Here is a 17,120-nt window from a genome sequence, read left to right as displayed (position 1 = left end):
AGAGGTTTTCCATGTGAATTATTTATATGTAGCGAGTACTATTTTACAGAATATTAAATATCTTCAATCTCGTATAATTGTTTTATTTGCTAGTTATGTTGGTTTTAAAATTATGTAATTAGATATTTGGAGATAAAAATAATAAAAGTGAAGCCAATTTTTAATTGAATTTTAAACATGGAATAACTGTGTAACAATATCTAAAGGTTTGAATTTATCCAATTTGTATAATATTTACAGAAAATATACCCAGCCAATTAATGCAACGTTAGTTGAGGTCGCATATGAACTTCCTCCAACTTGTTTGTGACAATTGTGAAATCAATGAAACTTGTATCTGTGGGAATATGTAATGTTGGTTAGGAACCACCAGTTTGGCATTATTAATTCATGATGACCAATTTAATTAATTAATGTTTGACCATTGGAAGTGGTTATTTACTCAAACCACACTAAGTGAGCTCCTGATTAATCATGTATCAATGATCTGTGTGTCTGCATCTGCAGCTATTAAACTATATGACCAAATTTATTTATTTTGTTTTGTAAAAAAGAAATCGTGACCGACGATCAGAAATTTGTTTTCAACTATCCAATTCTTTAGCTAATGAACGAAAATACAACCGTACAATAAACGGATATGTCAAATTGATTGGAAATCTAGAATGCAACAATTTGAAGAAAATACTTAATTTCATTGGAAACGCGATTAGGACTTGCAAAGAGTAATGTATTGAAACAATGGAGTGGAACAGTGAATTTCCCGTTTAGACTTTCTATCACGCTATACAAACACTAGTCAGTCGAAGCTCCAATTCAAACAACACGAATCAATGATTTTCCAGTGTAAGAATTAATGACATCACAGAAAACGACATTAGGGATCAGAATTATATCCGGCAGGGGATATTGTCTTTTCATCGACGGACTTGAAGTGTATTAAAACGTCGACTTTCCTACTTCTGGTCTTTAAAATTCGAATGAATTTTATGTAAATTGCCGCCCGCACCGGAGATTTAAGTGAGTATTTTCGAATTTATTGCACGACTCGTTTACAAAATCGAACATTTATTTACTAATCGGAAGAATGAATAAATTATTTAAATTATTAAATATTGTTACCATAAAGACGCAAGGTGCCTTCCGCCCTTCCCAACGAATTTGTCGAAACACAGTTGTAGGTCCCTATGTCCGAAGCTGAGAAACCTCTTATAATCAACCACATGAATACTTTATATCCACTACGGTCTTCTCTGATGGTGTATTTGGTCCTGGAACAAAAAGGAAATGAGACAGTAATTAACGATTCATGATGTAGTTTGCATTTTTAATTGCGACATAAACAAGTAAAATCTCCTATTAAAATTTATTTTTAATATAGGAAAACTTTAATTTTCAATTAGTGGAGTCGCTTATTATCATGTTTTTAACGACTTGTTGTTTATTATTATTTTCTTGGATATGTTAATTAATGTTCTCTAATAAATTATTATATAATAAGTTATTAAAGAATCTCCCGTAGTATAGTAATAAACTAAGAAACAATTCAATGTAATAAACTATTTCTATAATTCTGAGAGGTTCCCTTCTTTCTCTTGATCTATTTTCTATACGACTGAATATTCTTTAAAACTACACTTGATTTTCAATTTTGATTTTAATGCTTGATGAAAGTTAGAGATTTCTATAAAATACAAAATCAAATAGGTATGATATAATGAAATAATTTCAGATTGTATTTGTGTGCAATTCTGTCTGTAATAAGTAAATACTACTAAATTAATATACACAAATTTGTTTATATGTTTTTTGCAGAAAAAAAGATATTTACTTAATTTTAGAAACTTTCCGTCCATTGGATGACGTTTATATAAACCAGACACTTTAAGAATTAAAATTACAGATAGAGGAAAACTAAAAACAGACGTGGTCTTAAGGATATGCACCACGGAGTTACCCATTTTAGTCCGCAAAGTTGTTCGTCAAATCAATGATTTGGCCGTGGGAATGATGATCCTATAAATTGGTATTCAAGGTCACCAGACATTAATCCATTAGATTTTACCGGAGGTCAAATGAAAGAGGGTGCTATCCTCTGCCAGTCAATAACATAAAACAATTACATCAAATAATTGAAAATGCATTTAATGAAATTAGCAAACAGTAAAAGCATTAAAGCTGGGCTTTTTGAAATATGAATAAAATTTATGCTAATTAAATTAATAAAAATATATAGTAACTTTTTTTAAATTTTTTAATTATGAAAACTTGTCAAAAGTATCTTATTTAATTTTGTATTGTATGAAATTCTTTTTTAAACATTAAACTAATAAAGGGTACCCTTTTTCTTCTAAATTGTGAAAAGCTTAATAGTTTTAAAAAATATTCATTGACTAGCAAATAGGACGAGAAAAAAGAGGAGAACTACGACAAAGTCTATTACATTGAAGTCGAATGTATGTGTTTTAAAATAAGACAATTCAAATTTGAACACGAGTGGTCCAAAGGTTACGGAAGTATAAGAAAACAAAATGCTTTTTAAAATTTAAGTTCCACTGACTTTATTTACTTCTGGAAAAACTTTTGAAAAAAAGAATATTTAGATTGTCTCCATTATTGGATTGTTGCTTTCAAATTATCATCATCCATTTAGAAACACCTTATAATTTATGTATATCAAATTTCGGGGAAAAATTATTTAGAGAAAACATTTTTCACACATTTTCCAGTCTTTTAATTTCAAAGTTTATCCTGCCGCTTGGTGCGATGGCGTGGACGCGCCATTTCAGCACACTAAATTTATGAACAGTCAATATTTGCCCGCGTATATAAAAAGCAGAACGGCCTGTTTACAATCAAGTCAGCTTTGAATCATGAGATTCGCTAAATGAAATACGCTGCTGAAAAATTCAATAGCGACTAGATAGAACGTGTGACAGCTTTAAAATTGAATAAGTTTGGAAAAGAAACGAATAAAAACCTTCAACTACCACGTGTGCATAGTCCGCATGAATATGTATTTCAATCGTTCAGGCATTTTTCTCTTTACTTTTACCGTGTACAAGTTCTCTTTTTACCGATTTCGGTTCATCAGTCAATATTGTCGTAAATACTATTTCAAATTGCTATCCAACTTTTATCATAAATGCATCAGTTGACCTTTTTGGAAGGATAAAAAAATATTATTTGTGCAAGCACAGGGGTGAAAATTTTTGTGACCAAGGAGGCGACAAAATTATAATTTATTCACAAAGAAACACACCACATCTGTGTGTACTTGGACAAATGGAAGGAGACATACAGATGCAAATATTGATGGTTTTTTGTGAGGCCGGGGAGGGTAAACAGTTTTAATGAAACTGTAAATTACGATGAGACTAAGTAAATTTACATTTCCTTTCCTGATGTGCCTGGTTGCAATTTAAGTAAATTCTTGAGGACATAAATTTATTTTGTTAAGTTATTTTAATAAAATTATTCAGATAAATACTTAATTTAAGCCAAATAAGGCTGTGTGTAAATTACATCTATTCAACTTGAAGGAGGTGTAATGATTGAACAATCATCCAAATGAACTTCGAGTGATGAAATTGTTGTTGTGATCAAGCAGGGACTTAATGTGACTCATATATTTGTGTTCGACCATAACAAATAACAAACCGAAGTGTCTTTCAGATTTTATTTACTGTCACAAATTCTGGCTAACTGGGCGAAAAATGAGATACGACATTTTATCACGAGTAAAAAGATGTCCAATCTTCTTATACGCCAAACTTATTTGCATTATTTGAGAATGAAAATTTATATCTGTGAAAATATCCCTTGAACTCCCGTAAATTTTAAGGGAGAGTGTATTCAGTGGCGGACACGTTTAACTCTCAGGAGTTTTTAATGCAACTCCCTGGGGAAATTTTATGGAGCGAAACATCCGAATTAAAAAATGTTTTTGCTTCAATCGTAAATAAATTTCGCGTTTGGAACAAGTGTAATGGAATTCTTGTCGTATGCAATTTGCATAAAGTCCTAGTATTTAAATTGAGTTCGTAGGCATTTTTATTCAATCACGCTGAAATGTTAAAAAGAAATTGCTTGCTTTAATTTCACAGGTTAGACAGAAACAATTTGGGGAAGGCGCATCGTAGCATCAGGCTGTCCAATGTATCATTTGTGACGTATCACGATGTGTCAGCAAGTAAATTCAAATTAACAACAACATTGTAATTAACAGGAGCATTTACCAAATGTATCGCGTATTACAGATCAACAGCAGATTTTCTTTGTTAGGAAAGCAGCTGTCGGACGTGGCTTTAGTAGCAATTTAGTAATACTCAAACCGAACTAATTTCGGGTTTCCAACAAAGTTACATAAGTGCCAACTAGTAATTTGCAACCTGGTCCTTTCATCTAATTAACTATTAATTTAATTATAATTTTTATAAATCACAACAGGGTAACATATAATTCAATTTCATTTGTTTATTATTTTATTAAATTTAATGAGTGTGTTCAGTTCAGTCTTTTAAAATACTTCTTACATTAGTTTTATTAAGTTGGTAAACTTTGTTTCTAATGAAAATCATAATTAAAGTCATAGTTAGTTAATTATCCTATTAAAATAAAAAATTACACATTACAATATAATTTATTTATTTGATCATAAATTACATATTTTTGAAAATCTCGATTTTTTCCGTAATTTTTATTCTATTTGAAGTAAAAAATTGTCTTTTATGTGTCTCAAGACTGCAATGTTATAATAAAATAAAAAAATTAACAGAAATTTCCTTATATTTTAATTATATTTATATTATAATTTATTATACCCATATCAGTTCGTCATAATTATTATGAAACACCTTGTTTAATAAATTATAAATGTTCGTAAATGTTGATAATTTTGGATATTTTAAAGGTATCTCAGTTATTATTTTGAGTTAAATATCTTGTATTCCGTACGTTAAACTGTATAAAGTTTATTCTGTTTGTTAAATAATAATAAAATATGTACTTGTTTATTTTGGATAGCAACACAGGCAATAATAATTTGTAGTAGCAATTTGAAATAGAATTTCAGACCTGGATATTATATTTCAAATAAGTATACTCATTTGACTTTCCGTGTGTACAATTTATCTTATTTCTGTGCACAATTTTCTACTTTCTAATTAAATTGCAACAGTGCCTCGTCGGCTGTCAGTTCGCCTTATTCTCATTTGAGATACGAAAATAATCACAGAAAGAATGCAATAATCAAAAGACGGACGACTAAATAATGAATGTGTTGTTCTAAACTAGTTGATTTATTACAAGGAATCTGCAAAATAAGCGGCGCTTTGTTGGATAAAGCAGAAAGGACAGGGCCATTAATTGACAAAATAGGGAATCGAGAACTGCACTTGTAGGAAGTAAAAGTCGCCGTGAATTAAAAATGTTCGCTCAAATATCCCATTGTCCTCGATAATTTCGCGCCATAATTAAGTTTCACGAAGTCTACATAAAATAGTATACTTCATCAAATCAACTTTCCGTGGAATTGTTATTTATGGTCGCGTTGGAACGGAAAATCGGGAAATGTTTTGTTTAACTTGAACTGAATTTCTAATTTCGAGGTGTGGGTAGCGGGAAAGTTGAATTAATTAAATTAATATTTCAATCTTATTGCTCTTTTACGTGTTCCCGTTTTTCATTGGTTTTGTTCAACATCGAGATATAAATTATGACATCGATAATAAGTAATTGTGGCTAATTAATTATTTTCGGGTTAAATTCTCGGAAAACACTCTTACGTTTTAGAATTTAATTATATAAATCGTGTAACTTCATTGGTGTTTATAATGGAGAAACATATTGACTCTGGCTAAAAGTGTTTCCTGTATGCATTTACGTGGAGTGCTCTCTGGGGCGTCGGTATAGATTTCATATACAGTTGCATGCATATCGCTTCATTGTGGTAAAAGCACAAAATTGCACAGTTCTAGTTAGTAAATAATTTTATTACATCTTATGTCGTAATATAATCTAAGGTGTGGTGTGGTTAAAACGGAACAGATTTCTACGATGTAACTTTCTACTTCGATGTTAGCGTGACTGTGTATATTCACTTGAACGAGTACTTAAGCTTCGATGCCCTAAATGGAGTTTATTGGATTTTATTACTGCTGAAACGAATTGTTAATTGTATTGTACGTGTGAATTTATTTAGACTTTAACATCCATTAAAAAGAATCAGTAGTTTAATTAGACCATAATTAACAAGTAAAGTTTTCAAAAATAGTAACAAAACTGAACAAAAGAAATTTCAGATTAATGATTTGTGTTGCAAGTACAACAACGCATTTTGATTGATTACTTATTTGTCATACAACGAATTTACGATCGACTGTTTCTTTTCGGAAATACAATTTATCTCCTAAGTGCGGAGAATTTTAGTACACAAAGATTATAAAGGTACATTTTGGTTGTCCATTATAAGCGGGAAGCTATTGAAATATGCTTTAGCGAATGGATGGGGTCCATTGAATGAAGGGTCATAGTCACTTCTTGCTAATAAATTTTTCCCCCTGTGAAATAAGCTGACCTCGCCATTGTTCGTCAATCTAACCTTCGGATTAATGAAGTTTTTACTAAATGTAAATTTTCTCCATTTCCAAGAATGATTGGCAATTTTGTGAAACAATGTGGCCTGTAAATTTGAAACAATAAATACATACATAACGCACTTGACAGAGATTTGAAAGTAATTACATGTTGTATGTTAAGAACAGAAGAAAAAAACCGTATTAAAAACAAAAGGAACAAGTTACAACTTACTGAAATATAATAGCAGAGCTGAACTTCTTTTATATCCAGCAAGTTATTCCAACATTTGTTTAAAAAGAACGTAAATTAAACTTTGAAAATAAAATATTTTAAACTGAATTACAAAAAAAGATATTCTGTTTGTGAAAATCAAGATGATGTTGGAAACCATTACCTACAAACACCATAGCTAATCTCAATGTATTTTGAATCGATTCTGAAATATTAAACTTTACTCAGAGGCATAATTTTGAAATATTATATTATGCTCAAATTACAGGGAAGTTTATGTATGGTAATAAAATAAAACACGGAATATGACATCAACAGAAATTGGTTTAAAATATCAGGGTAGATGTGCGTGTTGCATTTGGAAGTTTCCAAAGTAAACTATACTTTTTTATACATAATTAAGTAGTCAGAAAAATGTTGTTCTCTAAACATTAAGTTTAATTTACTAATATAAAAAAATGTTTATAAAGAAATAATAGAGCAAAAAACAAATTACACATGTCACATGAAAAAATCCATCGTTTAGCCCGAAAACAAAACGATTTCCCCCTTTTATAAACCGATAATTGCCGTTTGATAATCTCCTAGAAACCGAGAAAGGTGTTCCCGTCTTTACTGGTTTTCATCGGCAGTAAGAGATCGGTGATATGTGCGGAGAGAATGGGACCAATAAAACGGATTCCATTCGGAGATAGAGTGTACCAGTGTGACCGGTGAAGCAAACAAGTGAAAAATAACGCCAAGGACTCCTTCGGTCCTGCCAGTTGCAGATTATTATCACTGCGCAGTATCAACGCTGCGGGAGAAATATTATTCTGACGCATTTAAATACCTGTATTACGTTATAACCTAGTGTTAATATCATATGTAGAACAAGCATAATGAGGATAATTATTGTGTATTTTATTACAAAACATTGATTATAACTCAAAAAGGATAACTTGTGGTGAATGAACTTTAATTATAATTAACTACGTGAATTTTTAACATGATAATCACTAGATTAAATTGAAGTTTGCACTGTGTATTTAAATAATACTATTTATCACATTTACTAAAACTTTGTCAAAGCAAACCCTTCAACTAACTTGTGGCTTCCAGTGTTCCATAATATTCCAAAAATCAACATGAAAATTCCCAGAAACTACAATGGTATGGTTGTATAATTTTAACCAATGTACTATTGTACGCCTTCCAATTTAACCTTAATAACATTATTAATATTATCGTAGTATTATCGTAGAGTTTGTGGACATACAGAGAATAATAATTATTATTTTATATGAAAAATTTTTGTATGAACTAATTTTAACTAATTGTATCATTTACTTTATAGTTTCTCAATAATTACCACATTAAAAATTTAAGACCCGTCTTTTGAGGTGGATAATTTGAATTATGTTAAAAATACCAATGTCTTTGTATTGTAATACATATATTATCGAAATAAGTTTTAATATACAATGTAATCGTGTAAAAATTAAATAAAATTGCATAAAAACAGAACTTCAAAACCAATAATTAAACTATTATCATTCCTTGAAAAATTATTATAATAAAATAAAATTAATTAAGATTAAAAAAGACAATATTAATGACTACATTTTTCCATTCAGTACTTGGTCTACGAGCCGCCTCCACAATTCATCACATACTCAAAATTTAATTGAATTTAAGTCAGGTGAACGCAAGGGCTATTGCATCGAAGGCCAGGGCGGCAAAAATTCAAATAATAATAATGATAAAAAGAACACGTACTAAAATTAATTTTAAATCTCTTTAAGGTAGGACATTTAAATTATTCACTTCAAAAATCGTGCAGTGTATTTAAAACAACACTTACCCGTTCAGAAGCATTTCTCCTCTATTTTTGACCCAATAATTTATTGTGTTTGGAAATGCTTCTACGTAACATTCCAATTGGACATCTGTATTTAAAGGCGCTCCAAGTAGTTGATTTGGAACCTTAATTACAGGAGCAACTGTAACAAACAACATACAGATAAATTTCGATAGAATAATGTGTCCATGTATATATGTAATAATTCGTTAAATAACTGGAAAATATTGTTTAAAGTTGTAGAGAATAATTATAATAAATAGATTATTGTTAGCTGTACGTACTTACACATGTTGAACAGTGCATTTAATAAGATTAGTTGGTATTTTACTAAAATCACATTTATTATGATTCAGTGAACAATATTATTATGTTATACGTTGTTAATTAATCCATAATGTAATACATTAACAAAACCAAAAACGATTATCTTCAGAACTAACCGAATAATCCCAATAAATTCCACATGACATAATTTCCACGGCCCCCAGTGAGTTTCCGGATAAATCCGTGCACTTAATGAAAAACACTTTATGATAATTTATCATGGGAGAGTGTTTAATATGAAATTGTGGATAAAATGCATTTCAGACTCAGCGAACAGTACTTTGTAACAACCTACCTTCATTAGTCTCGATAATCGATTAGTTAATGGAACATAATGGCCATACTTTCTAAAATGTATTGTAAAACCTTTATTTACTGTTCAGATTAAAACAGCGTTGACCGCGCACAATATTTTACTAAAATCTCATTAATTGACTGGGTAGGTAAACAAGATCAAAAATAAAATTTTCGAGTTTTTGACGTGGAATAATTATTTTTACGTACGCTATCAGACTAATAATGGGCTAGTAACATAGCATTGCGTGGGAAGTTTGTATGTACCCGTATTTTATTTTATCGGACATCGGCTCATTACTATTAAATGGACATTGATAAATGCTTTATTAGAGTTTTCATGTGTCGTTTAATCACCACTAATGTATCATTCAAAATTACATTATAACCAACTATAATAACCAGATTCTAATAACATCTAAAGTAAACACATTTGTTCAATGGTCGTAGAATGAATGAATTCTTCCTAAATTTATAACTGATTTTAAATATTATATATTAATGAATGTTAAATTATATTCCAGTATTAATTATGGCGAATGTGCAACATTGGTTAAACTTTGTTAATGTCACATGATTTTAAAAAATGCTTTTTTGTTCATACAAAATAAATATTAGTCCTAATAAAGTAATATTAGTAATAGTAAATGTAAGAGAACGATAAAAGCAACGTGGTATAAAGGTAATTAAACGTTGTGAAAACTGAAAAATTACGCTCCCGACAGTTCGATTAATAGTTTCGCTCGAAACTCTCAGATTTTCTGTAGAACAGATTACTCTAATTTCAGCCTTACATTATTTGAACGCTTAGTCATGTCACCGTCGAAATTGATATGCTCCATCAGTACTGCACTCAGATACCGCAGATTCTATTATTCCAAAGGTACAATCAGACAAGTTTGAACTTTAACTGATGGAAATCTCGACCAAACTCACTGTTTCTAATTGTTTAATTGACCACCACTGAAAACTTGGAACGTTGATAAACGATACTGAGATAAGTGCATGATTTGCATAATCCTCCTGTTTATCGTTATGCTGTAAAATGTATTCGAAAATAGCATTTATTTAATGAATGCTAAATGCTATTGTTTATTTTTAAGATAAAGAGAACGAGTTACATTTTAAATACGGGTTTAAGTAGCTGCAAATTGAGGAGTACAAACAAACCGTCCGCCTATCAATGAAAAGATGCTTTCTCGCTTTTGATATATTTGCATGCCACCAGTTCTGACGTTCTCTTATCTAAAGAGCTTTACTTCCCGTTAACAATATTATTGCCTAACAGCTCTTCCTAGACATGAATATGCATTGATTTATCTGAGTGATACTTTGATACCAACTTCACGCAACAGACTGGCAGTAAACTTTTTTATTTATACCTTTGCCGCAGACAGACAACTTAAGTGGAGATTTCAGCAGACGGAAAAAAGGAAAACTAGTTGAACTCGTGTGGAGAATTATAAATATTACTTTAGAGGTATCCGAATTGTTTTACTGCTCATTTCGGTTATAAAACTTATATAGTCTTGGTGTGGGTAAAATTTACGACTTTTTCATATCAATTTCTAAGCTATAAAACGCTAGGATTAAAGGGAATATTGCGACAATAAATTGCTTTAATAGATATTCTTTAATTTATCTTTTATGAGATAAATATGCGGTTGATTAACTTTTAGACCTATTACAATAATTTGGAAAACATATCACTTAATTCTTTAATTAATTATAGATCATTCTACTATTTGTGCTACTCCAATTACAGTTACTTAGTAAATTATAAAAAATATTTTTTTTGAATAGGGAAGTATAATTGTATATAAATTATATTTAAAAATGTACTTATTACAAAGTATAAGTATAATTTTTTCAAAAGTTTCTCTTGAATAAAATACAGTTTCGCAAATTTAATTTTAAAAATGGCTTTTTTCTTATACTTCCGTAATTTCTAGTCCAATAATGTTTAAATTTTATATGTATTATCCTAAAAAACAAATCATATTTATGCACTAGCAAATATTCTGAAGGTTCTTCTCCTTTTTTGTCCTATTTTCTACGTTACTGAATATTTATAAACTATATAAAATCATAGGAACACTTCTATGAAATAAATTGAAAATGCCCCGGGGTTATAATTTGTCTAAATTTATTCGAAATTACATATAAAATTGGCAATTGGGATCTTTAGGCACAAAAAAATTGTCTTGGGGTAGAATGTTATTATCGGCTTGCGCGTTTTTATCATTTTGTGAAATGTGCATGGAGATATCGATTTAATTGATAAAAATCCTTTTTCAGTACTTCAATACTATCAAGATTTCGGTTCAATATACTGTATTAACGAAATGACAACAACAGTGTCCTCAATATAGGACTGCGATGGGTGTTTCAACAAAACAACGATCCGAAACATTCATCGAAGGTGGTAAAGAAGTGGTTTTCTAACAATAAAGTTCAGCTTTTAAGCTGGCCTGTTCAATCACCTGACCTAAATTCTATCGTGAACTTGTGGCACGTTGTGAAGATAACTCTGAGGGATAAAAGTGTTACTAATAAAGAAGCTCTCTGGTTCCTGGTAGAGGAAGTGTGAAATTCAATTCCCCAGTAAATGTGCAAAAAATGATAGACTCATTGCCTCGTCGATCTTTGGCTGTTCTTAAAAACAAAGACTTAACACCTAAGTACCGAATACATTAAAGAAATTCATTCAAATATATACATTTTTGGCCATTCTTTACAAACCAATTGTTATTCTTTTTTTCTTAATGGAATTTGTAATATTTTTTTACTTTTTGTACACTAAGAACATAAGAGTACTTAAAAATAAATACTCCTTCCGAAACGTATTGAAAACATTGGTTTAATTTACATTTTTTCTATATATCGATAAGTGACCTTTTATTTTTCACATCACTGTATTTATGATTTTCAAAAGCAATTTCTTTATATCTTTAATATCATTCTACATTCATTTTAACGAAATTTGGTATACATTATTATTGCTACAAGTATAACAAAGTTACGTTAGACAATTTATGAAATTTAGTCAACGACCATACCCTGTTTGATAAATATTAATTCCAGTCCGAGAGTATTACTCACATCACAGATCAATCGTTAATAGTACATCACATAACCGTTTCGTCAATAATTGGGATTGTTGACTCTTCAAATCACGGTGTTCCAAATACATAAACTGTTTACCTAGTTGTTTATGTGTGTAACTCCTCTCTTGACATAGTTTTTCATTTTTATCGACATTTGTCATTGTAGTACATCTGATATTACAGAACTTATATTTGAGTAAAATAACAAATAAAACAGATAACATCTAATCATATTCTATTTCTATATATGTAAAAAATTGGTTTTAAGAAATTTAAAAAGGTAATATTGAAATTCACAATAATTGTAAAGTTTCTTGAGTGCTCCAATTTAGATGGGCTTAATGCATAAAAGCGAATTAGACGAAGCAACAACAGAACAATATTTATAAAATGGTTTGGGTCCGGGGATTTACAATCTAATTAGACTGCTGGCAGATCCCAGTTTCTGTTAATAATCCCAGGGACCTTGCCATCATCGATAAACATTTAATTGCGATGACAGCGACACAAATTACAGTTTATAATATATATTTTTCTTTGTATTAATTTTCTTGCCCATATTCGTTCTAATTGAAAAGAAAATTTGTTTATCAAATGAACGTTAGGTTCAACATTTATCAATTTAATGTAAGCAACAAAGACGTATAGTATAAAATAAAAATCACAATAGCTTTTGTTATTGCAAATAATTGAAGTCAAAGTTTATCTTGCTATTCAAATTAAAAACCAGTTGTTTATTTGACAAGGTTTACAACTTGAACATACTTTCCCGCTGGAATAACTTTTGTCTCTTGCTCCCTGTAAACAATGTATTAAAACGGCATTGAATTTTATCTTCGCCTCTAACATCCAAATGAAACTTTGAGACCATAATACCACCGAACGCATTGAAACTAAGTGCAGTAAAGCTATGATTTTTCAAGTTTATATTACACCAAGAACAACTTTTTACATTGTAATTTTATTTTATTCATTTTAAGCAGCTTAAGTCTAAACTTTTCAATCTGTTTTTGAAACTTTTATCGAAATAAATTACTGCCGCGTTTTAGACTCTTTCACATCTTTCAAAGATCACGTACAAAGTTTCATGTCAATCATACTTACCTTTCAATTTACCAATTTATTCATTATTTATTTACTTGAATAATATTGTTTATATTGATGTCTTTTTGTGGGTGATTAGCTGGAGTATTTTTTAATTAACTTTTTTATAATTCCGTCTGGCGTGCTCTTTTGAAGTTAAAAAGGTTTCAAGCGATCCGCCGCTTAATTAATCCGCGTAAAGTTCGATATCGTTATCTCTTCATTTTCAATATCGGGTAACATGTGTAATGGCTGAATAAATGAACGAGTTAATATGGAATGTGTAGTCAATTCACCGCTGATTACAAAAACAGTTATATCAATTAAAGCTCCGGTAATTCATAATGGTTTGGTTATTATTAACCATACAATTGTCTCAAATTTGGTAATATTATGATTCTGGTGTGCAAAGTAACTATTTCAAGAGAGTTGTAACTACCACATGTTAAATTAAAAATACTAGATTGTTGATTCAACTACTGATATAGATCAAATGAAAAAAAAAAAAAAAAAAAAATCAAAAATATAAATATTTTTTAAAATAAATCTAAATAATTTGTTTCTCATTAAAAATAAACTACTGTTTTATACTTTTCTTTGATCGCTGGAGAAATGTATCTTCAGTTACCAGACCTCCAAGATATTTTTCTGAACAAAAGAAGTGATCTTTGATATTTGCATGACGGTACTGGCCCCAATTTTAGTAGATCATGTAGTCAGTGACTGTCTAGAAATATACAACATCAATGGTTTGATGTTTGGTTGTGGCAATAACTTGGACTCTAGATTTTAATTCAATGGATTTCACAGTATGGAACCAAATGAAAGAGATGGTCTATAAGATATTATATAATAATTACATCAAAGAATTGTTATTGTATTCTACCTATTGACCAATTATTTTTGAAGAAACCTTATATATTAGTATATGTAGAGTTTCTACTTCTTGATTCAATTGTTCAGAAAACTACGGATTTATTAGTAAAATTCTACTATTTTATTAAGTATTTTAAAATATTACTAATTAGTAAAACATAACAGATTGTTTTTATTATTTCTGAAAGTTACTGATTAATTTGTCATCAATAGGCGCCAATTTAAAATAATAATAACTATTTTGTCAGTAAATTCATTATTGGAATTGTACTGATTATTTTGAAGAATTATACTGATCAATTAATGGAGCTTATTAATCAGTGGTGCAAGGCTGATTTATCAGTGAAATTATGCTGATTATAAAGTGGAGTTACACTGACTCTCAGTAGCAGAGTTTTGAATGAAGTAATCAGTGAATATATACTGAAAATTAGTTTATTTAAATGAGTATATTTATGCATCGTGTTGGTTTTAAATTTTCTGATAACGAGATATGCAGATCTAATTTAGCACAATTAGAACAGTTCCCAGTACAAATAATTCAGTACATCAGACGATAACGAGTAAGTAAACTGTCTGACGTCTCCTTTTTGGCGAGTTGACTTCTGAGGCAGTGGCAGCGTTCGGACATGGGAATTAACACATGGTCATAAAGTAATTAGGAAGTTGCCCGGGGCAAAAGTTGGTAGACATGTCGGGTGGTGTGTGATCTCCACCGATAAATGGTTCAGAGAAGTTGGCCGACTTAGCCGGGATTAGAAGAGTGCTTCGGAGCACACAATTCAACTATCTGTTTAAGTTGCTCCGTCCACAAAATAACCGTCGCTCTTCTGCGATACGTTTTTTAGTTCGCGTAATACCCCCTTACTATTTAATTAACTTGTTTAACTTGCCAGCAAACGCGTAATTGGGCTCGAGCATCTATGGAAATTGACGAAGTTTCCACGTCAGTGCAAAATTTCATGTCGGATTCTTAATTAAACAAATATATGTAAGTCCGGTCATATATCCATTCACTATTAATATTGAACTAAGTTTTATAACTACGAAATATTTCCACTGTTAATTAACTACCTAATTAAAACAGTGTTTCAAACTTTTTAACAATCCGTCATTCTAACACTCGGAAATACGACGAGCTTTTGTATATTTGTTGGAGCATAATGTTTACGTAGAAATTAATTGTGATGAATGTAGGAGCACGAAGATTCTCTGTTGAAACTTCACCCGGCAGTTGAGACGGAAAGGTGAGAAGTATATTTGTAGAATCATAAGATAAGAAGGTATAAAGGAGTTTCTAAACTGTGGAGAAACTGTAGTAGGTAAATCCGGAAAATTTAATTTTCAGTCAAGTTTATAGCGTCCTATTAAGGAAAGGACTATGGACTAAATTTAACTACATTTGATATTCCATTTATTTTGTCGAAATTGAAATCATATTGGTTGTAAATTGTATAATTTAACTTTAATTAGTTTATTATCTTGATTTATAATTATAATTGCCGAAGAATTCTATTCATTAAAATTATGTAGTGTTTTAAGAACTTTTATCTGCAGCGGTTCAACTGATGTTGAATCTCTAGTTATTTTCTTTTTTAGATAAATCACAAACTTCCTCTTAATTCTCTAGCTTGAAAATGTCTGGAAATCGACCCTAGAAGAAACGCCGCAGACAAAAATTCGTAAGATAATGGAATCCGAAACAAAAACATTACTCAATTATAAACCTTATTTAGAAATTTTAAACAAATTAAATTTGCTTTGTACAGATTGTAAAAATACATGTACAAATTTTATATTAATTTTCTCAATATAAATGAACTGAATGACTTAATTTTGTATAACATTTAAAATATACTTACAGTTTACATTTAATGCTATCCGTTTGCTCACTGCTGGTGGCACATCATTACTGGCTATACATAAATAAGCTCCCATTTGCTTCCTATCCAGTCTCCAAAAATGTAAATTTGTTGCGTTGTAGCTTTCGACTGAAATAAGAAAACTCATTTCAAAATATAAAATTTACTTTATTTAATAATGTTGTGTCAAAAAAACTTAAATAACTACTCAATTATTTATATTATATACATAAATATGAATTTATTACTATAATAAATATGATAAAATTGAAAATAAATGTGTACCTTTTTAATCCTCATACTCTGACAAAATATTTCAATAAACTGAATTACATCTGAGCACAATCAATAAAATACTATTTTAAGCTTCGGGTTTTGACGTCAGTACGTACAGATTAAACGAGCAAAACGAAATCAAAAAATTTTTAAACAGATTACAAATAATTCATAAATTTTCAATCAAAAGTTCATATAGGCAAATCAAATTTTACTGTATATTTTAATTATTTTAAATAATAAATATAATGAAAACACGCATATTCGATTCATAAAATCACATTTCCATAAATATTATGCAAATTTAAATGTTGTCGAATTTTCATACTGAAGTAATTTTGTGCAATTTACCCAATCACAATTCGTTAGGGCAGTTTTTGCCTCCTGATTACAAATTAAACGTGCCAAATTTAAAAAAAAAGTAAATTCTTTTCATATTTGTGCTAATAGTTTTTATAAAACCATGGTAAAAGAAATATAAGTATCCCGATGCAGATATAATTCAATCAGACTTCAACAAGAAAAACACATTTAAGTTGAAAATTGAAGCTTCTGCAACATTAAATTTTCATGCTTAACGAGCGAACACAATTTTTTCACAGGAGTATCGCTTCTCCTAGCCTTTATTGCCATTGTCGGAAAGTT

At 29.9% G+C, this 17,120-nt stretch overlaps 2 protein-coding genes across 3 annotated transcripts in view; both read right to left on the bottom strand.

Moving 5' to 3' along the window:
* LOC109605622 (protein YIPF5) overlaps positions 1–17,120 on the bottom strand; it is a 459,086-nt gene that overhangs the window by 17,696 nt on the left and 424,270 nt on the right. The gene's annotated exons all lie outside the window — the stretch shown is intronic.
* Positions 1–17,120, bottom strand: part of LOC109605762 (lachesin-like) — a 166,748-nt gene that overhangs the window by 3,254 nt on the left and 146,374 nt on the right. Inside the window, exons 5-7 of the mRNA XM_049964656.1 lie at positions 16,200–16,328; positions 8,654–8,792; positions 1,123–1,271 (exon numbers count right to left, since the gene is read on the bottom strand). Coding sequence (XP_049820613.1) covers positions 1,123–1,271; positions 8,654–8,792; positions 16,200–16,328 — 417 coding nt within the window. The remainder of the gene's footprint in view (positions 1–1,122; positions 1,272–8,653; positions 8,793–16,199; positions 16,329–17,120) is intronic.

Source organism: Aethina tumida, chromosome 3, assembly GCF_024364675.1.
Source record: "Aethina tumida isolate Nest 87 chromosome 3, icAetTumi1.1, whole genome shotgun sequence".
In the NCBI taxonomy this organism is placed as follows: Eukaryota; Metazoa; Arthropoda; class Insecta; order Coleoptera; family Nitidulidae; genus Aethina; species Aethina tumida.
This window is presented reverse-complemented; position numbering and strand designations above follow the sequence as displayed.